The sequence below is a fragment of the Cladophialophora carrionii genome, assembly GCF_000365165.1.
Source record: "Cladophialophora carrionii CBS 160.54 unplaced genomic scaffold supercont1.1, whole genome shotgun sequence".
Classification (NCBI taxonomy): Eukaryota; Fungi; Ascomycota; class Eurotiomycetes; order Chaetothyriales; family Herpotrichiellaceae; genus Cladophialophora; species Cladophialophora carrionii.
This window is the reverse complement of record NW_008481816.1, coordinates 2,001,044-2,026,418: the sequence shown is the minus strand read 5'-3', so window position 1 is coordinate 2,026,418 and position 25,375 is coordinate 2,001,044. Positions and strand designations below refer to the sequence as shown.

The 25,375-nt window shown below is 54.2% G+C and overlaps 6 protein-coding genes across 6 annotated transcripts; 4 read left to right on the top strand and 2 right to left on the bottom strand.

Moving 5' to 3' along the window:
- Positions 1–10: 10 nt before the first annotated feature.
- Positions 11–1,418, bottom strand: G647_00714 (uncharacterized protein; the record flags this gene model as incomplete). Its single annotated transcript, XM_008724117.1, has 3 exons — positions 11–580; positions 828–1,046; positions 1,197–1,418. The coding sequence occupies 3 exons, from the start codon at positions 1,416–1,418 to the stop codon at positions 11–13; spliced, it is 1,011 nt and encodes a 336-aa protein (XP_008722339.1).
- A 7,674-nt stretch (positions 1,419–9,092) lies between these two features.
- G647_00713 (uncharacterized protein) lies at positions 9,093–10,222 on the top strand (the record flags this gene model as incomplete). Its single annotated transcript, XM_008724116.1, has 3 exons — positions 9,093–9,170; positions 9,399–9,462; positions 9,582–10,222. 3 exons carry the CDS (start codon positions 9,093–9,095, stop codon positions 10,220–10,222), a joined length of 783 nt encoding a protein of 260 aa, XP_008722338.1.
- Positions 10,223–12,851: 2,629 nt separating this feature from the next.
- Positions 12,852–13,730, top strand: G647_00712 (uncharacterized protein; the record flags this gene model as incomplete). Its single annotated transcript, XM_008724115.1, has 2 exons — positions 12,852–12,953; positions 13,002–13,730. 2 exons carry the CDS (start codon positions 12,852–12,854, stop codon positions 13,728–13,730), a joined length of 831 nt encoding a protein of 276 aa, XP_008722337.1.
- A 1,126-nt stretch (positions 13,731–14,856) lies between these two features.
- On the top strand, positions 14,857–16,488 carry G647_00711 (uncharacterized protein; the record flags this gene model as incomplete). The annotated part of the gene is made up of 1 exon (XM_008724114.1): positions 14,857–16,488. The coding sequence occupies one exon, from the start codon at positions 14,857–14,859 to the stop codon at positions 16,486–16,488; it is 1,632 nt and encodes a 543-aa protein (XP_008722336.1).
- Positions 16,489–17,741: 1,253 nt separating this feature from the next.
- Positions 17,742–18,971, top strand: G647_00710 (uncharacterized protein; the record flags this gene model as incomplete). The annotated part of the gene is made up of 1 exon (XM_008724113.1): positions 17,742–18,971. One exon carries the CDS (start codon positions 17,742–17,744, stop codon positions 18,969–18,971), a length of 1,230 nt encoding a protein of 409 aa, XP_008722335.1.
- A 3,308-nt stretch (positions 18,972–22,279) lies between these two features.
- On the bottom strand, positions 22,280–24,796 carry G647_00709 (uncharacterized protein; the record flags this gene model as incomplete). Its single annotated transcript, XM_008724112.1, has 2 exons — positions 22,280–22,426; positions 22,511–24,796. The coding sequence occupies 2 exons, from the start codon at positions 24,794–24,796 to the stop codon at positions 22,280–22,282; spliced, it is 2,433 nt and encodes an 810-aa protein (XP_008722334.1).
- Positions 24,797–25,375: the final 579 nt, after the last annotated feature.

Here is a 25,375-nt window from a genome sequence, read left to right as displayed (position 1 = left end):
CATATTCATCTCATCTCCCCACCGTATCGTACGCTTTCCCCCCAGCCTCCCTATCAATGTCAATACACTCCTGCAGCCCACACAGATTGAACGCGTCCTTGATGGTCACGCTCACGCCCGAGCTCGTGCCGCATGACGAACTCATCCCCGTGGTCCGCAGCGTCTGTAACTCCCGCGCCACGCTCTCGACAACCGCCCCGATACACAACCCCGGGTAGATGACGACGCGAAACCCCATGCGCCGGGCCTCTTCGACGGTACACTCAGGCGTGACGCCGCCGGGGACGACATTCAGCAGCACGGGCGTGTCGGCGCCGACGCGCTTGCACATGTCGACCATCTCCGCTTCCGTCTGCAGCGCCTCTGGGAAGACGACGTCGACGCCGATCCGGACGGCCTCTTGGAGCCGCGCGACGGCCTCGTCGAAGCCGTACGTCTGCCGCGCGTCCGTGCGCGCGATGATGAGCATGTCCGAGCGGAGGTTGTCGCGGGCGGTGACCGCCACGCGCAGCCGGCTGTAGAAGATGTCCCGCTCGACAATCTGTTTGCCGAGGACGTGGCCGCATCGTTTTTCTTGCACCTGCGCACGAATCGCGTGATTGGGGCACGTTAGTCGGGCTAATGCTACTGTACCAGTACGTGTAGGATTGACCAGGATCAGGACTGCAACCAGAACGGGGGAGTGAAATAGAACGAGTACTGAAATCAGTGCCAGACTCAATGCCAAACCCAGAGTCGGTTCCAAGAGCATAGTTGTGCAGGGGCAATGCAGAAGCAAAACGGCAAGATGAGGCCAAGTACAAGGCAAACGCAAAGCCAAATCTAACCTGATCCTCGATATGCAGCGCCGCGACTCCAGCACGAGCATATTGCGTCACCGTCCGAGTCACCATGATGGGCCCCCCGTACCCGGTATCCGCGTCGGCAATCACGGGCACGGATGGGTCGAGCGACGCGATCATCTCGGCGTTGGCGCGCATGTCGTTGAGCGTCGCCATGCCCAGGTCCGCCCAGCCTAGGCGCGACATGGACGTACCTGCGCCGGTCTGAGTAAGAACATTGATCAGTAAAATAGTCATGCGGTACGAGTTGAGATAGGGACGTGGACGCCAACGGCCACAGCGAGTGCGAGCACCAGCGCGAATTACATAGTTATCATGCCCCTGGATGTTTGCCAGAGATGGCGTCCTACGTACCATGTACAGCGCATCGAAGCCCGCTGCGAGGGCTAACCGGGCGGTCAGGCCGTCGAATACACCGGGGCAGACGACGACTTTGGAGGGGTCGCGGAGCATTTCGCGCAGGCGTTGCGCGCCGGTGAGGGGCGAGCAGGCTTTGCGGGTGGCGGTACTCATACTCCTGGTGGTCGCGCTCGTGCTTGAGGCTGAGACTGAGTTTGAGGTGTCTGTTGAGCCCATTATTTGATATAGCTCGTGGAGGAGAGGGGATGGCCGGGAACGGGCGTTGGGATGCAATGCAATCCAGAAGGACAATGCAGTCGGCCTGTTCGACACTGTCGCCGACACTTCCTTGAGATAGATTCTAGATAAGAGTCAAAGCATCGGCGCATACCAAGGTACTGTATATACCAATCAAGTCATCTGCAGTACGGAGTATCTCGTACAACTTGGTGCACAGAATGTGTAGATCCCGCCAACCGATAACATCCTTCATCTGAGGCTGTTACAGTACCGATCGACTGACCGGGGCTGCGTACTTACTCCACTTCCGTTTTCGAAGACGTAGCATTCGCCTCTCACGGCCACTTTGCTAACTTGCTTGCTCGTGTCCGAGGCCAAACCGGTCGTCCGATGGTCGCACACGGTACCGACTTTGGAGATGACGAGGTACATCGGCGAACGTAATACCTTCGAGGATCGTGGCAGCATTGGGGTGTATGTGAATCATGAACAGGAAGTAGAACCGGGATCTGCGGGCGATTCTGCTGTGACGAGCTTGTTCCCCTGCGAACAGCACTCTCATCCAAGGGTCTGCGTTGGCTGATTATCACAGTACCACACGTTTGCACTTCCGCTCGATCCCTGCTTCCGGCGTTATTTGTGGCCATCGAGTCAGACTCTTGGGGAAAGACGTTCTCGAGCCAGGTCGTACACACGGCTTTTATTGAAAAGGTGTGAAGTTAGTCCTGGCGTTGACTCCGCCTTGCACGACACCGAGCTGTTCTCGAGAGGTTGTCATGGCGCTGTAGTGCAGGGGCGGGAACCTTCTGCCTCTGGCCTCGGTGAGAGATGGGCGCTCCCTAGCATTCGCGTGCGAAGTTCCACGCTGCGAGGACCACTGCATGGCACGATCGACTGCCTCGAGAAGCCGCAGACCCAGTTACCGGGACTTATTCTTGTCAGAGAATCCGTCCAAGGCAAGGAGCTGTGACGACGCAGCACAGTAGCCCTGCGTTCGAGCGTGGCAGCTCGACGGGTCATGCGACAAACCACTCTCATATACTGCTGCTCAATTGAGCATTTGATACGGCGCCGCCGCACAGCTGGTTGATGGAGATGTCCCCATGGCTCAATTCGAGGCGGACAAGTTACATCCTTGTTAAGAGAGCTGATGGGCGAAAGCCACCCAATGCACCACAAGAAATTCGACATTGATAGGAAGAAGGAATGGACGGGCGTAGTCTCGGTTGATCTGTTGATAGGCAAGAGGTGGAGGCCCTTGTCCATGGTCCGAAGGCAATATGCTTCCTGCGCTAGAAGAGTATATCATGCAGAAGTGGCGGATGCTTGTCAAAGATGTCCTTGACGAGAATGAGGAGGGATGAGATCGAGAAGTGCGTGCACAGATGGCCTAGAAGGATTGAAGGATGTGAGGGAGCTTGCAAGTCTATTGGACGGTGCCGTGAAGTGTTCTATCGTTGTCAGATGCGTCTTTGTCCGCGTGAAAGAAAGTTGAGGGACGCCATGTCTTCACAATGGTTGACGCCATTCCTTGACCCGGAGCTGGTCCTAAACCAAGGCAGTGTCAGCGACATACCAAAACGTGCTGTGGCCCATGCCTTCACGCGGTAGCGCTCAGTGGTAGAGTCGAATCATGACACCTTCTCGCGCGTATCCATATCGGTATGGAAGTCCTTTCCGGGCAGTTACTGGCCCTGGAACATTTGAATTGCTGAAGGCTGTCACAATCCGCACGAGTCGACGTGTCCAGTCACAGGAGGTACCATGAGGCCAAGGCGTCTTTGCGAGCGACCGCCTGATACCTGATTAGACATTCCAAATAAATACCCGTGTCGTACCGAGTCATCAGTAGGCATGCAGTTACTGTGTAATTTGGGTAACTCGATCTTTCAGCTGCTGCGGTCTGCCGAAATCCGGACAGCGCAGATCCAGACGGATATGGAAACCGAATATCGACTCTGTTTCACAGCGGCTCAACGGGGGTGCGTGTGCTGCGACCCGGCTGTGTGGGAGAGCCAGCTCCCGGTCCGGAGGCCTCGAGGTGGGAGACATGCTTTGGTAGCGAGGACTAACTCGTTTGTGACGGCAACGACCCAACGGATTGCTAGACCCTCAATCCACGACAAGTTTCCCTGAAGTAGCTGGAGTCTATGAGGCGATCATGGAAGCCTGTCGTCGATAATCGCTGGATGGCGCGTTACGTCTGGCGGGAAGTGGACTCATTGCGGACCTTGCGGCAAGTGGGCGCTGCAGGCACTGAGCAACTGAGGACCGCGGACCCCTGTACCTACCTGGACCGAAGCTACGCCTGATCGAGACGCTGACAAGATAATTTCCGAGACCAAAGTGATGGATGCAGCCGTGTCCTGAGCGACACATGGTGGCCAGGCATTAAATGGGTCTCCCGGGCCCAAGCAGCCACCAGATCAATGCACGAGCCCTGCTGGCTTTGCTCGTTGATTAAGGTGTCATCAATTGGCTGGTCTTCTTTGCCCGCTTCGAAGACCATTGTTACGATATCAGTTTCCGGAGCTATGATGGACTGTTTGAAGTTGGAACGGTATTCGGCGTACAGCAGGACTGCATGGTGTCCTCTAAGTTGCTTGTTGCCAGCCGACACTGATTATTTGGCGATGAGTCTTCCGGAAAGATCACACCGCTACTGCAAAACTTTTCTTCCGCCTGCAGCTGGACGTTGGCGTGCAATAGTATAAGTGGATTGTGCGACGTGCCAGATCGGAGACATCGAAGTGGCGCAAACTGACTTCGACGGCGCCTTCACCAAGACCTGAAGGGTCAGGGCAATCGTAGTGAGAGGCTGAAGCGGATGTTCCCAACCACATGGCTCATCAGCAGACTCGACCGAGGACAGGGCCTCGCATTTACTCAGCATCAAGCCAATCGGGGGGCGACACAAGGGGTCTTGTTCGTGACTGGACAGCGGATGCAAAACGTGTCATCGAAATCATAACGCCCCTAAGGAGGATGAGGTGAAGCTGAGTTGTGCGGCATATCCCTTGTGTAGCGCTTCTACTGTAAAAGGAGCACGCGGGTTATAGATTATCCGTCAATTGAGAAGAAGCAAGCGTAGTTCGTAGTTGTGCGAGGCCTGATGCTGGGCTTGTAAGTAGGCCACATAACTGAAACGAATACTAGGAGAGCACCGAGCCGCCGTCGCTTGGCTTTCTCTTTGACCTCGATTCTCGCGGGAACAGACAGTAGCCACTGGTTCCTCTTGCTGGGCTACAAGGAAACCTGGTGGGTGCAGCGAGATAAAGTTCTCATGTTTGCTGTACTCCGTAATCCTGCGGAATACCAGGCCGGCGGGCCGAGGGAGTGAAGGAAGTATATCGCGCTTCTAGCTGCATTCTAGGTAGAAACACTAGCACGAAGAGACAAGCCGGGGAAGAGAGGATGCAATTTTGCGGAAGCGTCTGTAATTGTGGACACCGAGGATCCGTTCCAGGACTGAATGTCGGTTGGGTAAATGACGGCGCGTCTGATCATTTTAACGTGATTTTGGTGGGAATTTGGGGTTTGGACGGAGTCCGGAGGGCTGGGTATGCATTCGGCAGGCAGGAGAAACGACACTGACTCGATGACAGCCCTAGTGTACTGTTGCGGTGGCTACGTGCGACGGCCAGCGAATTCCGTTGCCATGCTGTAGGAAACACCTGAACGCTGTTACATGGGAACTCAGAGAAATCAAGGCAGTTCACCTTACCCCAAGCTGGAAGCATCTTGACCGTCGTGAAGGCCGCTTCGTTGCCTGACAGCTAGGTACCCTAGATCAGTGCGGTGACACGACCCGAGATTCTCGACGCCGTGGCTAATGATGAATGGGTTCCATGCGAGGATGTGAACAGAGCCGGTTTCATCTGGTTGGCCCGGGGCGACGATTGGCGTGCAGGACGACGTATGCCGGTAGCATCATGACTATATCGGATGCCAGCGACCTGTCAAAAGTCGGCCAACGACGCATGGCAGCAGCAGGACTCCAAAGGATAGGGAAGGGAACAGATCGCACCGATCGGAGAAAGCGCAGCTCGCCGGGGAGAGAAAGGCAGCAGAGGAGTGAGAGGTGAGAAGGGGATGAGCTTCGTCTGATCGACGCTTGTGCAGGTACCAGGCACCATGTACCGGCAGCGACCCGGGCCAACTCAAATGGTGCCCACCGTGCCAGGTTGTCGGGGCATCGCGCCAATGCAAGCCACAGCAGCGTCAAGGTGGCCTACCCACTCAACGGCAGCGGATGCGGTATCGATTAGCAGGGGGGCCGTGGTCGAAAATTATTATTTTCTGGTTTCTTGCCAGCTCTCTTTTTGTTTTGCCAGAAGCAATGATGCGCTCCTGTAAATCCAACCCGAAGCCACAGCCAAAAAGAACCTCGCATCGTCCAATCGTGCGCAGGTTTTCCATCTGTGCATCAAAGGGTGGCTGCTGCTTCTTCCAGTGCTGGCAAATTGACACCTCTTTTGCCAGCTGTGTGGCTGATCGGGCGGTGGATTGGCAGACGATTCTCCAGTGTTTCTAGTGTACTCGTTTAAGCACGGTTCCATCACGCCTATTCACATCCACGCGCCTGCCCTTGCGTTAGCACATCACTTTTTAGCTCCTTTGTCCGCTGCAGCTCTTCCACTCGATTAACCGCTATCTTGTGTCCCTTGTCAACCGTGCCATGTCGGCGGCTGAGCTTCCATACCATCCCCCCATCACCATCACTGTCTTTCCACTGGCGTCAGGCATCGTTCCCGCCTCTCTATCCAACTGTGGCCGACTGTCATTCGATTCTGGTGGACTTTGCCCGCGATTGTCAAGAGTCGAGTTGAGTGTGGGTGGTTGCCCCTTACGTAGTCCGCTGTCAAACATGCCAGACGCGCTCCCTCATGTCCCTTTACTACAGAAATGGCGAACTACGGATCACCATCCGGAGCCCGTCCTGATGCCTCAGCTTGCTTCATGTCGTGTGGTCGGCGAGAGGAAACATTTCTAAATGGCTTCTTCACATGTCCAGGCCAACACACCGCCGTCTCAGAACTGCGGCTCGCGATGGAAAGGTCGGTGCATCCGGCATCGCAATCATAATTCAGAATCCTGCTCCTCATGCTCGAGTCGTGCGTTAAGTTTCATGCCTGGCTCGACTACGGATGCAGGTTCCTGGCGTCCCGTCTGCTCACGAAGGCCTCCGACAGAGACAGGCTAACCTTAGACATGCCTTCGAAACTCTGGGCCGCTGCCTCCGTCTTCGGTTAAGCTGCGACTCGAGCCAAGCTAGGGAGAAATGGAAACCCCCCTTAGCCCTGGGAACCAGTTTTAGGGCTCCCGGGCTCGACTAGGCTTCACGTCAGGCCCCACCACCCGCTCACCCAGCCCGAGGCAAGTGGAAGCCTTGTGGCCGCCGGGCCCCAAAAAGAAAAGCCCTCTTGGAAACAGGCCCTGAAATCGCAGTGCTATCGTAAGGTACCATCAAATTTAGGATCCATCCGCCAGAATGGGTGGATAAGGGGTAACTGCAGCTGCCGACCCCGTCCACCTTATAACCATCGCATTTCCGTTCCTGGGCTGTTGGATGTTACACGCTTCGCTCTTTCAATCTCGTCTCTACACTCTTTGCCGTCCGTCTTGTTGGGTTCCAGCCTTGCAGCTCTCTGCTTGCCCACAGCCCCGAAAAGGTGATCCAGCCCTGCACCGAATTTGAAGCAGACACGCGCGTTCGAGAAACACCCACTCGACACATCACCGCAGCCTCCCCGAATCCGACACAACTCTGGGCGTGTACGAAATCTATCTGCTCGCAATCAAGCTATCCGAGACTCGACGCCGTAGAGAGGCAACCTGTACTGTCAAGATCATCGATCTGATCTCAGACCTGTCCGTCATCACAGCCAGCCATTTGTCCTGGGCTGGAACTCTCTTTTGACAGGGAGCGAAACTCAAATTCTCAACGCGACTCCTGGGCTCGTCCCGCATTCCCTCCCCTTGACTCGACCGGCAACCTCAAAGAGACGAAGAAGTTTCTTTTGAACGCTGCCACTTTTGCCCGGCAAGCAGTCAGTCAGCAACCACTCGGTGACACACTCGAGTCTGTCAGGGCTCTCAGTGGACAGGAGCAAAATAGTCTACGGACTTTGATATTACCCGTGAGTCAGCCATACCCCTGGTGTCCTGCCTGGCTACATAAGCCTGGATTGCCGGCCCCTCGACACTCTTCACTGTCAACCTCGAATCCTAACGCCTTCACCACATAGACAACACAATGACTGCCTCGTCATCATCGTCATCTTCCGCTCCTTGCGACATGGGCCGTGGTGGTTACGACACAACAGGCGTTCCCAAGCCCAAGCCTCCTCAAAAATAGCACCCGGAGCTGCTCCACCTCCAATATTGGCAGTCATCTGGCGAAAAATCGCCGACCAACTTTGCTTCTGCTGTCGGTCGTCACCAATAATTGCAGACTGTGTGCGCGCGCCAACAAACATCTGGCTCCGACCGCATCGAGTCCTACATGATGACGACCCAAGCTGCCTGCTGCGCATTCGACCGAGCAGCGTCACGCTTCTCCGGCAAACCTTTTAATTTCCCCCCCGTTGTTTTCGAACCATCGACTACCCTGTACAAGTACTGTCTCAAGGATTTGAGCGTTCTCGGCGACTCCTTTTCACCCTGCATGTACGGCGCATGGAAAATATTCTGATTCTTTTGGGCACCGACCAGTACGACCATTCCTGTACAACCAACTACTATTGTGTGTATTCAAAAAAGTGCCATTTCAACACGGCGTTCTCGGCATAGACGGGGTTGGGATGGGATATGGGCGGCAAAAAAGATCATGATATTGCGGCATAGACTGAATGACTCAGGTCAACAATTTCCTTTGGGGGCTTTCTTCTCGATTGGGTGGAAAGAGAAGGCATCATTCGATCGCGTCGGCCATTAGCAGGTCCCAGAATGGATCTGCCTGAGTGTCTATGATGTGATTAGCAGAATGAAACGGCCTGTTAGATTAGAAGAGCGAGCTCAATTCGTCGTGGTTGAGTTATTGGTCACCACCATAGTGCGTGACGGACAGGCTGCTGCCTGAGAAGTAGATGAACTTCAGTAATATCATCAATTAAGTCACATTAGCCTCACCATGCAAGTTGACATCAGTAGATCCTCACAGGGTGCGACCAGGTATGGGAGTGCAGCACGAGGCTATGTGTGCCAGGGGGCCCTTCCCATCGTTTACGGAGTACTCTGAGGCAGACCGAAACGAGTATGAGTTAGTTGAGGGGGGAAATATCAACGGGCGCAGATTCTTGTAAAGTCCGCTGAGCCGATACGGTGAAGCATAGAAGCCGCGATCAAACTTGGACTGCGTCGTCACTGCTTTGCGATTAAACTCCAATCGACAATCCACCAACTTCCCGCTCATCATCCCCAATCCACCTGAAATTCACCTCAAACTCTCCTCTGTGTTTCCTGGCTCTTTGATTTCCTTGTTTCGCCTCCGTCTCGGCGTCCAGAGCTCTATAGAGATCTGCCCTCCGCATGCCATTCTCTCCCGCTGCCGCAAGCTGAGAGCATCAACCCGCCCTCACCTGACCCCAACCTCAACAAACAGGCCTCATTCCGCCTGCGATTGCTCACTCCCTGTGACCCCTTATACCAGCGGAATCACCTATAAGAAGGATGGCAGACTCATCGTCAGCCCCGAAACCCTCCAGCAGTGTCAAACTGGTGTTGCTCGGAGAGGCCGCCGTCGGAAAGGTGGGTTGCGCCTACACCGCTGTCGTTACTGTCCTCCCCAGCTCTCAATAGTTCTTATGCCTTGCCATTCCTCCGGCAGCTTGACGTTCGATTGGCGGTAGCACGGTTGGAATTACGATACCTTATCTCCACCACACCTGCAACTCATGACGTGCGACGAGAGAGAATGGAGACGTTGACCTGATATATGGTGGAAGATTGGGACATGGTCGCTAACGATCTGAACAGTCATCTCTCGTCCTCCGCTTCGTCAACAATGACTTTCAGGAGAACAAGGAACCCACTATCGGCGGTATGTCTACCTCCTGCCAGTCCCTGACAGCTCTTCTACTCAAGCGTACACTTCGCTCTCTCTCGCTTTCCACCCAATGGCACGCTACTCTCCATTCTTGCCGAGCTGACATCCTCCAGCCGCCTTTCTAACCCAAAAGATCTCCCTACCCAACCGCATCATCAAGTTCGAGATTTGGGACACTGCGGGCCAAGAACGCTTCGCCTCCCTCGCCCCAATGTACTACCGCAACGCTCAAGCCGCCTTGGTCGTGTACGACCTGACCAAGCCCACCTCCCTCACGAAAGCCAAGCACTGGGTCGCTGAGTTACAGAGACAAGCATCACCCGGCATTGTCATCGCACTGGTGGGCAATAAACTCGACTTGTGCGCTGAAAGCTCCAGCGGAACAGCCGACTCAGAGGAGGACTCTGCCGCACCTACGGAGGGCGAGGATGCTGAAGGGACTGGCAGTGAAGAAGCCGAGGCCGAGCACACAGACAACAGCGATGCAAGGAAGATATCCACGAGAGAAGCCAAGTCTTATGCAGAAGAGGAGAGTTTACTGTTCTTCGAGACATCAGCAAAGACGGGTACAAATGTTGCCGAGGTATTCTCGGCCATTGCAAACGCAATCCCAGAAACATCCTTGAAAGGTGCTCGAGGTGCTGCTGGCGGAGGTACGCAGGCAGCACTGTCCGGGGCCGCAAATCGGGCAGAAGAAGCGAGAGTCAATCTGAACGAGAGGGCGAAGCAGCAGAAGGATAATTGTGCTTGTTAACTGGTTTGGATGTGCTTGTTGGGCTTGCTCGTCTCTTGTGCTCGGCTGAGGAAATCTTGGTTAGGAGGCTGTTCGCACCGAGAACATTGGGGCCGTCATCCGCAGTCTCCTCGGGTGAAGGCAGTGGCATATACCGCAGAGTCGCACCTATGCTCTACAAAACGGTTCAAGGGCGGAGCCTGTTAGGTCGAGCTGCTCGGTGGTCCAAATCCTTTTGATTACGAGGAGTCATTCTCGGCGCATGGTAGGGTATAGCGAGACAGCAGTATTGATTTGTTACCATCTTTGTCCACTCTCATCTCTCGCCATAACGGGTGTTAGAACTAGAGAATGCAGAGCCCGAAACGCTAAAGTCGAGGAGCCTCCCGCGTACACGTTACGGTAACCTTACCTAGGCTTTGAGCTCGATTCTAGATATTTTCCTCCGAACAATGCCCCCATGACTGTGTCTGGTCGTGGTACCAGATTTGCAGACAGGGCGAAGAGGTTCTCCAACACAATGACACATGATGCACAAGCCTAGAATGTCGGTTCTGTTGCGCTTTGCAGGATACATGCCGGCTTGTAGGTGCGTAATTAGTACCCCTGTTCCAAGTATGGGTGAAGGGGGATTTCCTCATCGCGGTGGTCGCGACGTAGCTGGTTTGGTGGTTCGCAGAATGCCCCGATGGCCGTTTGTTTGCTCGATTCCAACAAGCGGCGTGTGTGTCAACGAATGGTAATGGTAGAGTAACCAGAGGAACCTTCCCATAAGCCACATGGTGGGATTCGAACATCGGCTGATCGTACGGTTCTCGGGGAGGTAATTTATCGAGTTCCAAGCGCAACGGTGGTCCATGTCGATAGGGATGAAGACTCATGGACAAAATGTAGAATGGATCCGTGCCACTCGACGGGAAAGCCGACGTCGCTTGAGGCTGCAGCGGCGAGTTTCGTTGAAATGTTAAGTAAGAGTTGTCGCATCGCTTATGAAGAATTCATGCGAGCTGTCCAAGGACTCCCCAGCATAGCTTTGATCGTCCCCTGACCTTGGTAGCTCATGAGTATGATGTCCAGCAAAGTACAGCAGTTCGGCAAGGCACATATCACCTCGCAGCCGGTCTGGTCAGGTCGCAAAATTAACTTCACCTAATAGATTGATCAGTCGTGTGGATGGCTTCTTATTTGCTGAAGGCCTGCGAGCTTTAAGCGGAAACACCCTCACTGTTACTATAGATCTGGAAGACCTTGGTTCTACTCGCTCACACTCTGTTATGGTGGGAAGTCAGCCTCGTTCTGGCGTCGTAGTCGCTGAGATTCGGCAAAAGATTAGGATCATGGGAACGATGTTTTGCACAAGTCGAGAACATTGATGCAGGGCCATGGATCAAGGTATTTTCCTTTTCGCGGCTTTTCCGCCACTGAAGTCCCCGAACAGTAAACTTGTGAGCAAAGGTCACCCGATCCTCATCATCGGGGTAGCGTAGTGTTTGCGATATCCAGCGAGAAACAGCTTCTCGGCAAGCGGCTCATTTTGGTTCGCGCTCCCTTTGGTCGCATCCGCCCCGTTCCGGAGGACCCAGGGACGTAGAGTTCCATGCGAATCGGACAACTCTGCTTCAGACATTATGAGTGCTGCCAGTACCAAAGTTCTCCGCATCCAAAGTCGAGGACGGCTGTGCTCATAACGGCGGTCACGTCCAGTCGGTCCAGCTTAATATGTCGCATGAGCGTGCCATCATAACTCCTCGGAAGTCCTGCGCGCTGGTCGTGCGTAAAAGTCAGGATGATTTCAGAGAACCAAAAATACCCTTTTCCGTGGCGGTCCTCGCCCCGAAAACTCTGTACTCCGCTCGTGTCGAATTCTTTGACTTCAGAAAGACAGTTTTATTGCTGCAAGAAACCTCCATCCGAGAAATCCCGGAGCATTGCCCAAGAGCGTGCGTTTGACTTCGTAGATCCACCGTGCCTTTTGCCATACATGGTCCATCTCCTGTGGACGCTACTGATGTGATCAGTATCTCACCTCATTAGCTTGAAAGCAACTGTTGGGCCTTGACGGCTCCAGGACGGGCATTAAAGGCAGGTCTCAATCCAAAGTCTACCATCTAGTTCGTGATCGGTTTGTATGTTTGGATTGCTTAGAAAATTCTCTCGTCTGCCATCCTCGGTGCGAGTCATTCGACCCGGCCGAATCGACTGATTAATCACAAGCTTTTGTTTTGGGACGGGGAAACTAATAAAGGATTCTGTTTTGGGCCGCTCGAGGGTTGACTGATCATCAGCGTCGAGAGACACCTCGCTCTGAGCGTTACTGTCATTTATCGATGACCTCTGGTTTCCCGGACAATGATTGCCAGGATACCTTCGTTGTCTGCTCTGAGGCTGAAAGTTCCCTTTAAACGCGAAACTCCCCCGTGTCGCGATTGAACGTGGGGAAGGACGCGCCCACAAGTGCCTGATTGGCTCCGGGGCCTGCTAGCCCTGTTGAGCTGTGATGTGAGAATGACATCACTGGCCGCAATTCCAGCTTCTCGCACGAAGTACCTCGTAGCTTCTGCGTATTGTTTGACATGAAGTTTGCGCACACTCGTGATATTTCAGAACCATCTTACGATCGGTCCCTGGCTCATATCACCTGTAAGACAAAATGGCGGACCGTGTCAAGCAGGTCGCAGCCGAAGAGGCGGATCGAGTCAGAACCATGACCCAGGAGGCTGTCAGATCTCGAGCATACCTTTATCCCATCAAGGTATGCCAGCTTCCCTGGGCAGAGACACCTTATTCTAATGCGAAGTAGGGAATTTTCTACTTCCTCTCTCATAAAGACCTCTGGAAACCGTTGACCGCGAAGCTGGCACCAACCTTGACCCTCAGCATTGGCGTTACCACATTCATGTTCCTTATTGCCTATGTTCCTCAAGCTGCCATCATGGCCTTCACGTCCGGTCCGGTCGCAGCAATCTCGGCGGCCATACTCACCCTCAGCGAGAGTTCGACCCTCATCAATCTCTTCTCTAGGACATTCCTGATAGAGGACGCCTTAGTGGACACTTTCGACGGTACACTACTCTCTCGGGAATGCACGAACTTGGTTGAAGGAGGCAGACAAATCAGAGCTGGCGGCGACAATATTGCCAGACTGGGAAAATTGGTCAAGAGACCTTTTGCGAAGTTCACGCCCAATGCAATCATTCGATACTTGCTCTACCTGCCGCTGAATTTCATCCCGATAGTGGGCACGGCCATTTTCATTGCACTACAAGGAAAGAGAGCTGGGCCTGCAGCCCATACGAGATACTTTCAACTGAAAGAATGGAGCAAGTCGAAGAGAGAGGCGCACATTGAGGATCACCGCGGAGGATATACTGCATTCGGGGTGGTGGCATTCGTGCTGGAGATGATCCCCTTCGCCAACCTCCTTTTCGCTTTCACGAACACGGTGGGAGCAGCGTTGTGGGCTGCCGACCTGGAGAAGAATGCGACACCCTCATCAAACGTGCGGGAGCTTGCAAAGAAGGCCGAATGAAGTCGACTGCCAGGTCACCATACAGCCAGCCTAGAGTTGTGGGGGCGAGTTCCTGAGGTTGCACAGATATTGAGTTTGACACGTTCTGTCACGGGCACGCCGAACATGAGGACAGCCCGCAACGATGAGCTAGGATGAAGCCAATGTGACTTGGAAAAGCGATACAGCAGTGGCAATGCCGGTGACAGTTGAAACGATACCCCTTCTTCCAGGTGCTGGCCACATCCAACCAAAGCCTCGTGTCATTCGAGGCCTGAACTAGAGAAGTCCACGAAGCCATGAATGCAATGATGAGCAAATGCTTGGGGCCCTTTGGAGTCGGACATGGGGCTTCACATGAGATGAAACGAATGAAGAGGAGTTTTGATGATACTAGGATATGCCCAGAGACTTACCAGAGATTACCCTCGACCACCCAGTAACGGGTACTCAGACTGCTGTTCTTGGGTTTCACTCGCCGGACATAACGAGTCTCGCTTTGACGCGGTAGAGGGAATGCTAGTGTTTAGATTGATTCTGCCGGACCTTGTAAACAAACAGTCTTCTAGTGTTTTAGAGCTTGCCATCTTTGCATTCCGCCTTCCGCCTTCCTTTCCGGTGACCAAACAACAACATTTCGTTTGGACACACAGTCACCACTCCTTCTCAAGGCGCAGCTGAAGACAGTTATTCACTAGGTACAGTCACTCCTTGAAAAATACCGAACCGGCTGGATCGGTCGCGCAAACCTCAATCGTCGTTGCAAGGTATGTCCATCATCCACTCAAAGGACTTGTGATTGACAAAAAGACAGCATCAGGTCGTCGCCATGCGATCCTTCCCCATTGCTTTCAGCATGATGCTGATCCATTCTCTCGTCTTTCTGTCCTTCATCAATCTCGCGACAACCCATCCTTACAGTCTCGATCATTTTCGTCATCTTCTCGCAGGACGGGATGAACCAACTCACACCAGCAAATATCCCATTCCTGCCAAAGCCAAAGCGAGCTCAGTCTCAGCCGGCCCAGTCTCTCCGTGCACCGGAGTCCATTGCGCCAATCCTACTCTGCTACTCTCAAGCCTGCCATGCGATGCTGCGAACGGCACCACCTTTGTCACTGCGCTCCCCAATGGCACAAAATACACCATGATCTGCGACATCGACTTCCCGGCTCAGAACATCTACCCCTTCATCCTCGCTGGCTCCTTCGATGAGTGTTTGGAGCAGTGCCAGACCTACAATGAGAAAGCCATGGCAGGCACTCGCTGCGCCGGCTTTGTCTTCGCTCCAGATCGCACCCACGGCGCTGATGATTGCTATCTGCAGTCTTCCCTGCACGACCCTAGCTCGGCCACGATCCATCTTGTGGGCGCAACCATCAATCCTTCTACGCCGCCAATCGCTTTGCCATCAACATCATCCTCAATTCCGACCCCTCGGTCAAATCTGGGCAAATCCTACTCCGAAGTCAACGTAGGAAACTTGAAAGTCCTTGGCAGCTCCACAAACAAGCCCACCAAACAGTATGTCAGTCATGTACCTGCCACTCCCCAGAAGCTGGCAAGCAGCCTCCTTGTACCCGGCCTCAACCCCGATCTCATAACAAAGTATCCAATTGCCGATGATACTGGCTCTTGGACTGACGCTCAGTTGCCAAGTGGTGTGAAACTGTCAAACATGACAACCGCGCCACGCATGTCTCGTGACGGTGGAAAAGGAGGTACAATCAATGAAACACACATTTTCGTCTTCTGTGACACCGCAAGCTTCTCCGACGATCAGGGCATGGTCGGTTTTGTATCTAGCTCTGTCGCCACGGACTATGGTATGAAGGCCCTCTATGGCGCACCTCTCGAGCTTGTCGACAACCTTGGTGAGTGGCAGGACGATGTTGGCAGAATGCGAGGCTTTGCTCCCATGACCACTGGAGAGGAATCCTTCAACATCGACCTCTCCGGCAAAGGATACCGATACGCGGTGTGGCCGGAATCTTCACTCATCCCCTTCAATGCGTCTCATGCCCTGCTTTATCCTGCGCTGGTGTACGATGTTGTCGACATGAGCAATCAGGCAGCAGTTTTCAACGATGTTGGGAACACCGTCCTCCTGGTCTCAGTGGACCCTACCTACGGTCCGACTGCCGAACGCGTTGTCCCACAACTGTACAACCAAGACGAGGTCACCTTTGGCACTCTGGGCGGCATCCGCTCGTGGGGTCCCGATGGCAAGGGCGGCAATGACGGGCACATCTATCTCTTTGGCAAGGGTGACAACGGTGTTCTCGTCGCAAGAACTGTTCCAAATGGCTTCACTGACCTGTCGACATACGAGTATTGGAACGGTGACTCCTGGATAGGAGACAAGTTATCGTCATCTTCGAATGCTGTCATGCTGGACATGCAGGTTCAGGACCTGGATGTCGTCTATATTCCAGCCATCCGGAGCTTCCTCATGATCTACCTCAATACCCTTGCCGACAACACATTCTACTATCGCCACTTGCCACTTGATCTTGATGCTGATGACCAAGACTGTGATGTGGATCACATTGTCAAAGCCAAGTGGTCCGACGCGAAAGTCTTGGCCCAGATCGATGCGCCTGTAGAGGGATACATCTACGCCGGCGGCTTGCATGCGGGATATTTTGGCGACGACGACATCACCAACGGCGGCTCGAAGATCTTGATCACCTGGACGGAGCATACCGGAAAGGACGCGGCGTCCCCTGAGTCTGGGTACGCTCATAAGGCTGCCTCTGTCGAACTCAATCTTTCCTGAGCGCGACCTACATGTCTCACCCTTCTGACAAAAGCTTTTCACGATGTGTCACAGCGGAGGATTGAGTATCCCTGACTAGTCGGCATGATAAACCTGGATATGATTTACGGCCACGGGCGTTACCACAGTCCACGTTGGTTATCCATGTATCACTAGGGGTCTGGGCGACATCCTTCCATTGGATTACTTTCGTCGTCGTGCCTGCGGTCCGGGATGTTCTGCAATCTGCAGTGGTGGAGTTAGGAAGAGGCCTCGTCTTCGCCGAAGGAATGATTGATGAGCTACGACCTGATGTTGTCAAAATTGTCCTGATGTAACTAAAACTGCTTTTCATAGCACAAAGTCACAGGTGGAGACGTGACCACGAAGCTGAGATCAAATGATTTTTGCGACAGACGTCCGTAGTCGTTCTTCGGGTTTTCTTGATCGATCACGACACGGCTGTTAGACGCTCATACTGTGTGTTTCCAGGACCACTTTGTTATCGGCTTCGCTCATGCCCGAAGGACATGGCACAAATACCATCCTTCTCTGTTATACCGACACACTGCCAGGTTCCACCATCCTTCCCGCTCCTCCGGCGCTCTTCTTCCTGTGACCATCCACAGCCACATCCACAGCCACATCCACATCCACATCCACGCCACGGAGCCCCATCTACTCTCCTCGTTATCTCCGGATGATCGTCGACCGAGCCATCCTAGCACCCATTATCCCTGCTCGCCCTGCCACCTTTTCCCCGCGCCGAGCCCATGGCGGGCCACTATTCGCGGGACACCCGGTCTCCCCTTTTTGAGGGGTAAGCTGATGAGGAACCCAAGCAACGCGGCATCAGCAATCATGCACGGAGATGGTGGTGGAAGCTCGCCGAAGAACGGGAGTGCGCAAGGAAAAAGAGGGAAAGGAAGCGGAGGTTACATACATACATACACACCTACTTGAGAGACAGAAGATCCCTATCTATCGATGTTCAGCTCACTTCTCTCTCAAACTTGAGATCTTGCATACGTTGGCAGTAACAGTAACAGTACACAGTACCCAATCTTTCAGGCCTGATTGACAGGTTACCGTAAGAGCGACGAATCGAAGGCTACTCGGCTGAAAGCGTTTGCTTCGAACCTGGTTCTGGATAGAAACGCCTAGGCTATCTGTCAGTCTGTCTGCTGCTCCTGGTCACGAAGACCCTCATTGTCACAAGAAATCCGTGGCTTTGACATATCAAACCCCACTCCCGTTATTCACCACCGTCCAGAATGGCAGCAGTGGCCAACGGTGCTGCGTCCACCGCCGCTCCGGCTGAGGCTCAAGACGCAGGCTCATACCCCCTCGCGGCGCAGATCCCGTTGAAGTCGTTCCAATTGCCCGAGTTCCCTCAACAAGCCTCGCGGCTCAGGGAGCTGACTCTGACGGCCGACATCAAGCTCGACGAATACCAATTCATGGTCCAGACGCCCTCGGACGCGATCATCACGCAACCACCGCTGGACGAGCTCCCCCAATCCATCACGCACCTCACGTTCGAGCTCTTCGGCCTCGGATTCCCCGGCACGCCACCGTTCCTGACACGCATCGCGCGGTCGCTGCCCAACATCCGCAGCGTCACCTTCTTCAGCTGCCTGATCGACGGGCTGGACGACCACTCGCGGCGCGACGCCGAGAACTTCTTCTCCCTCCTGCCGAACCTGAAGGAATTGCACATCATCGACTCGTTCGCGCGGCCGGGCTTCTTCACCACCGTGGGGTCGCAGCTCGAGAAACACGCGTCCGTCGACGACCCCGCGCGGGGGTTCAAGCTCGTCGACGTGTCCTACACCTTCCGCGGGCACGAGGACTCGGACTTCCTGGCCCGCGTCCAGGGCGAGGACCTCCCGAGCCTGATTGTCAAGGGCATCGTGGGCGCCTCCTTTGATTTTGTGCCCCAGCGCCAGGACGATCTGCAGGAAGCCGAAGCCGACGACGACGGCAAGGACAAGCCGGTGGGGAAGCCGAACGAGGGGGTCCTCCCCTTTGCCTGCGACGGGCGGGCCCCGGCCGCGACGAGGAAACGGTTCGAAACCCTAAGTCACGGAGGCGAGCTGACGAGCTTGAAAGTCCTCAATCTGGGCATGTGGTCGTTGCGGCCCGACGAGGTCGGCCAGGTCGTGTACGCCTGTGCCGGCGGGTCGCGGTCCCCCGGTCTCGCCGACTTGACCGTGAGCGTGCTGCTCGAGGACGGCTGGGTCGGAAAACTCGCAAAGGGGCTGGACCAGAACGGCGTGGCGGCCGAGTTGGAGAGCGTGGAGATCATCGGCGTGCCTGATCGGGCCGAGGAAGAGGGCGATGACTGGAAGGCCGGACTGTCAGTGGTGAAGAAGGACGACGTCGAGAAGATCGCGGCAGGGGCGCCCAAGCTGGCCAAGGTCGGCATGAGTATTCTCAAGGTGAAAACCGCGCCGAATGTCTTGTTCTATAAAGTCGAGGGCGAGGGGTGGAAGGAGAGGTGAGAAAAGCCAGGGGCAGAAGTACAATAAGAGATGTGTCGGGTTGCCTCTACACTTTGACTGCGGACGAACGAGATGTTCAGAGCAAATACCAATGGTTAATAGAACAAAAGCGTTGTTTTGAATGGCTTTACTTGCCTCGCCTCGCCTCGTACACTTCGAAGAAATGCCGTCGACTTTGGTGCTAGTCCACATCAAGAGGTTATGTATCCTTCATTCGGCGTCGTGGATGTCATCATGGGTACGAGGTACTCAGAAAGCAGCCTTCCGACAGACTTCTATCGATCTTTGAACATGTAGTTGTTGTTTTGCTTCTTCTTGGCGGTGCGATGGAGATATACAGACACGAAGGATATGTTACTTTCGCTCAAAAATCTGTTGTTATATTGATCTAGTTCTATGGTGACTAGTTGTGGAGGTTGCCAACTCCCATAGGGACCTGGTCTCCGAGCACCACGCACTTCGACAGTTCCGACCAGCTTACAGCACATGTCTTCCGGCCGTGATGGACCATGCAAGGTCTCAGGTCAATGATGCCAGGTTGAGGAAAGCTCAAATCGTCCAGCACCGAGCACATCTGTTGCTCGTAGTAAGTGCGGAAGCCAACTGACTGATATGTTATGGTTCATGTCGTTTCGTCCCGATATTGAGCCATGTTGCAGGCGTTTCTGAACAGCTCCGCCATCGATGATGCTCACTCAATGTGAGTTGGGCTGATGCTAGCTTATTTACGACTTCCGTAGCCTGAAGAGCTGCTAGGCTTGCCAACATAGTCGGTAGATTGGGTCGATGTATATGAGGATCCACCGACACCAGTGTATCGAGATGAACCCGAGCCCAGCTCTGGCTTCGGATCATTCAGCGAAGTAGGGCTCTTGTCGAAGCTCGAGGTGCTCGCATACTCTGATCCGCAGTTGCACGAATATGTGCTCGAGTCGTTTCCGCAATAGGAGCATTTACCCATTTTGCGACGTGGGGTGGCGGATGGGGTATATTGAGATATCTGTAGTGTATGCTTGCTTGAAAGGGGGATGTATTTATCGTATGGTTGCTTTGCCGTGGATGTTGTGTTTCGTTTTTCCGAGTTCTGGTATGGTGACAAGGGGAGAGGCTCGAAAGCAGCAGCCGTAGACCCGCCTTTATAGCCGCTCTCCATCATGTCGTTGGCACCTTCTCTCACTAAGGATTTGTTTGAGAGTTGCCTGTGATGTCGAAACGGCAGTAGCAAGGACGGTGAGGATTCGTTCGCGTCAGACGTGACAGGCAACAGGCCCCAATTACTGACCTTGCGTGACAACAGCAGCGAGGCTGTCCTTGATGTAGCCTTTGAGATAGAGCTTGGATGGAGATGTCGACAAGGAATCGGTGATAGTCAGGAGCACAACTTCACCACAGGCTGGGTAGATATAGTCATGCGTTTGCGGTCAAATCATTCCTTCCCTTCGAAGCGGTGAGTGAAAAGAAGAGTCATTGGGACAGCCATCTCCAACAGAGTATCGCGAGCTATCGCCGTGATTGAGGATACACAGCCTCGAGGGGGCAACCATGAATGTGGCACTGTCAAACCGATTTGCCGTCTTCTGTCACAACTTCCATGCTGTGCACAGTTTCACATTCTCCGGGTACATTGTTTCAAGTGGTTCTCGAAGATTCGGTCCGCCATCTGCTGTGTCACGCACGCTGATAAGAGACAATGAGATTGATCACAAACGCCACACCCGTAGCTTCGAGTCGTACCTTGAGAGCTGCAAAGTCTCTCGTCACTGTTGGGGTTGGTCTGATTCAAGGTTCTGCCATTCACCAGGTCGAGGATTCACCAATTCAAACCGAGTAACATCTTCGTTTGACACGAACTTACCAACCAAGTGCAAGTTGTGGTGAAATGCTCACAGACGCACCGGAGCTCTGTGAGGATGACCAAATTCTGGTGTGGCCAGGATCACGTATCAGCTGCCGCAAAATGAACAGCGTGTGTTGTCGAGGACCATCTCACGAGTTCACGCATCACCAGCGAGTCGGTGTTTTCATGGCCGCTGTCTCCTTCATCAGTGTGTCGAGGGGAGCTGCTACCAGCTCCAAAGGCGATCCAACTGGCCCCGGAGAGTCAGCAATAGTGCCACCATCCGCGGCGGGTAAGCGTCTGAAGATGGAGATACCGTGAGGAATGACGGATCACTAGAATTTGGACGAGCCTGTTAGGTGCCTGTGTAGAGTCTGAGTTGAGGAGGAAGACTGATTTTCCAACACGTTACGTACGTGCGTGTCACGGGCGAGCAAACAAGCACAACCAGCGCCACCATCCACCGTAGCATATCACGGTGCAGCAAAGAGCCAGTCACGTAGAATCAAAATACAGCCACAACAGATTTCTTTCTGCCCAACTCGGTCCCTCGACCATTGACATTGAGATATCTAAGTGTCTGGATGTCGTATACCTGCGTGTCTGCCCCTTCAGTCTCAGATCAGCCATCATGACGAAATCACAAACCCACGAAACACCTGATTAGTAGGACGAATTGAAACACCACAAAAGACAGCCAGCTGCAAGGCAGCAAGTAGCAAGCACCAAACCCACAATACCAAACCGTGCCATGCCGAGTATACCCAGAGGGTATCCGGATTGCATAAGTTCTTCTGCCCAGTCTATGTCAGATCAATCATGCTCTTATACCCATCGACTCGTAGACTCGAGGGCTGAATGTCCCCGACTGTACAGTACTCCGTACTCCGCCCGCAACTTTAAAACCTATATCTCGATGCCATGTGCTGGACAGCACCTCGAAGAAGGGCTGGAAGAGACGAGTTGATGGAGTCCATGTCCATATCCATAGATCGATATACACTCTCAAGAATCCAATTTTGCGTAGGCTTTATTTTCATGACCATACAGAATGAGCACATTCGGAGGCTGAAGTGCTGTTACAAGTGCCCTGCCTGTCCTGTGTCTTTTGTACGGCGTACGCCGTACTCTGAGGGAGATTTGTTTAAGTCATCAGGCATGCAACGTGCCTGACCGGCCGGGATGAGGCTGAACGTTTGGGATTTCAGCATGGTATTGACAGTGCTTGTTAGCTGGATGGATGCAGGGTAGGTCTCACGCCCGTAGACCCATAATCATGTCGGTGCTACGAACACGGGAAGATGGGCGCTTTGTGCTGTCCGGTTCAGCAAGCCCGATGCCTCGCTCGACCTCTACAACACAGTCCTATGCACTATAATACGGCATCTTACACACTCCACCCTCGGTTATCCTTCAGGCTTAGGAAATGCGGCTTGAAAGAGTATGTACCACCTGACGTCCATGTCAATTCCTACTTGATACCCCTTCCAACCAACCCATTCGTCATTTCGCCCCTGCGGAGTTTCTTTCGATCGCCAGGACAATACCACTTCACCGTTCGCGGGGGCAATTCGTGCAGTGAGACGCATTCCATGTGGAACCATTGGCCGAAGTCGCACTAGCAGCCATGTCAGCCAATACTCACCACTGATCAGGCACTCCTGACACAAAGGTCAGGCAAGGAAGCGCGGAAGAAACATACCTTCTCATCCAACTCGCAGCAGATCATCTCCCCCCAACTAACGTCCCCGCAAACGCAATACCGCTCTTCATCCGGATCCACCCACTCCTGCCGCCCATCAACGTCAATCCTGATCTGGGGCATCTGTGCCGCGGCCGACGCTTGCAGAGCGGTAGTCGAGACCTTCTTGGCGGGTTTGGTTTTCCTCTTGCTGACACTAACAGCGGCACCGCCATCCTGACTCGACTGCATTACCATGCCTGGTGCGTCACGCTTGCTGCGCCGACTTGCTGCCGTGGGGATGGCGCTGAATACAGATTTAGGACTCGGCCCTTGAGGTTGGAAGTCCGCGGCAGGTGTCTTCTGACCTCCAGCCAATGACGGAGTCATTGATGCGCGCCGGCTAGAACGTGTGGTGGCAGGTTGTGGTTCGACGGACGCAGCTGCAGAGCGACGCGACGGTGGACGCGAAGTTGTTGCCGATACTGGTGTCGCAGTCACGGGAGGGGACGCCGAGGCCTTAGGCGCGACAGAAGTTCGCTGGACGCTGGCCGCTCGCGTCGTAGGCGCGGGAGTAGGAGTCTTACTTACCGCAGTAACAGGAGCTACGGCACTTGCTGACGTCGTCGTCAAGTTGAGTTTCAACGGAATCTTGATGGTTCCTGCGCTGGGTGCGATTGTGGATGGAGGTGGCTCACTGCTCGTTGCAACCGGCGATGTGGATGGCGCAGCGGGAACAGGACTGACCGCAAGAGGCGACGGCTTCGGCGCAACTTTCTGCTTCTTCTTTGCATTCTCAGGCTCTGCAGATGGCGAGAGCGAGGCAGTTGGCGTGTCGTCGGCCTTTCTCTTCTTTGAGGTCTTTTCAGTAGCTTTCTTCGCCGAATTAGCCGGGCGATTGGCCGTCGGAGTACTAGCACTTCGACCGAAGGAAGCCAGCGCAGACAAGGGCGAAGCGAACAGGGTGCGGAACTTGGAGCCAATGTCCCCAAGGCGTCGAGCCGCGAGTTCAGCCTCCTGGGCTGCAAGCGCGGCCTCCGATAGGACCGGCTCAGGCTGCTTTTTCTCCTTCTTCTCACTCTTCTTCGGTGCCTTGGGTTTGGGTGCAGGGGTTACTATAGGTGCAGCCAGTCCGGCCGGTGCGGCAGGCTCCGGTTTTTCGACGTTGTCCGGGACTCGCATGGGGACAGTCGCGTCTTCGGTTGTGCTCACCACTTCTACCGTGTCTGATTTTTCGACGCTCTCGATCTGGTCCAGCTTCTCTGCCTTCTCGCTCGTTTCAGCTTTGGGAAAGACCTTTTCGACGCTATCGAGATCAATGAACTTGGCACCGGTCTTTTCGGCTTCTGCCTTTGCTCGGTAGTAGTTCTCCCAGCCTCTTCCGCGATCAGCCAGCTCGCGCCTGATCATGACATCGCTGGGCTCCCATGTATGGTTTTTCTTCATCTTCTTGCGTAGTTTGTACATCTCGAACTCGGTCAAGTGCGTCCATGGTTTGTATTTGCTCCCAATCTCAGCCTCCTCGGGTGGGGGAGTTGGTTTGCGATATGTCTCCGTCTCTTCTCGAGTGGGGCGGGGTTTCTCGTCGGAATGCACATGCTTCTGCTTTTGAGGCTTTAAGGACGGCGGCGGCGGCTTTGGTTGTTTAAGCTTGAGGACAGGTCGTGGCGGAGAAGGCGGCGGAGATCCCCAGTCTGATACCTCTGTGCTTGCAATTGGCGAGTCCGGGTCGTAAGGTGGCATGACTTCTCCAGGCACCGTCACTCGACGACTGCGAGGTTTCTTGAGTATTGCGGAAGCGACCGCATTGCCACGAGGGGGGTGTAGCGTGAGTCTGGTGGCGGTCTCAATCTTTCTGCCGCTCCGCGAACGCTTGACCTGCGACGAGGGTGCGGGTGGGGGAGTAGGATCTCGTAATGGAGGCTTAGGTATAGCATTTAACTTGGCGATGATGCTTTTCAGTCTGTTCTGATGCCGTTCCGCGACGTCAAACAGGCGACGGGCCTCTGCGTAGGCTGACTCTCGCGCGTTGAGAGCCTGGTCCAATCGAGCCGCAATTTGAGTACGGAGTTCTTGTGCATTCGGACGTAAGCCTGGTTCAAGGGACGGAAGAGTGCCATAAAGCTTGGTGAGGTCGTTCAGGGTCAGAGAATGGCTCTGATACGCGTCGTCCAGGCCGCGAATGAGGGTAAGGGAGCGTATAAGGTCTGAGGGGAAATATTCAGTGTAGTCAAGAAAGTCGGTCACAGCAGCCTGAGCATCCGGGTCGGCAGCTCGCTCGCTGACTATCTCCGCCATGGTGACCATCGAGGCCAAGTGTGTTAGGTCGTTGTTGTCGGCGGCGCATGGGAGGATCAGAGTGAAGCGATGTCAAGCACCGAATCTATTGCCTCGCGATAGGTCTTCGACGAACGATCAGGAAGAGCCTGTGATTCTAGGAGACGGCGTAGTTTCAGGCTGAGTACGGAGTAGTCCTGTAAGAATGAAGAGAGTCAAGCGCCGCTTCTCTGCTGTCGTCTACATCACATCGGCTCCTCCGCAATCGCAGTCGCAGTCGAACGACCGCGCATGTTACGAGCAAAGGCGGTGGGAAGTGGCAGAAACTGTCACGTGCGGGGCTTGAAGCTCCACTCCGCCGAAGTGGTACTCCGTACTTCGCCCATCTTATGGCTGTCATTAAACACATCCTCTACCTCGTATTGTCCATAACAGCCTCCTCACTGGCAATCCTTGGAGCTGCTACTGGGCCACTTCCCCACTACAGGAAGCAGCTGGATCGAGACTGTAAAGCGGGTTCCGACACGCACAGTTCAGCCGAAGCCGACCGCAGTTTGCATGCTGTGATCGTTTACCTCGACCGTCACTTCTGCCTCACGTGTCTCTTCA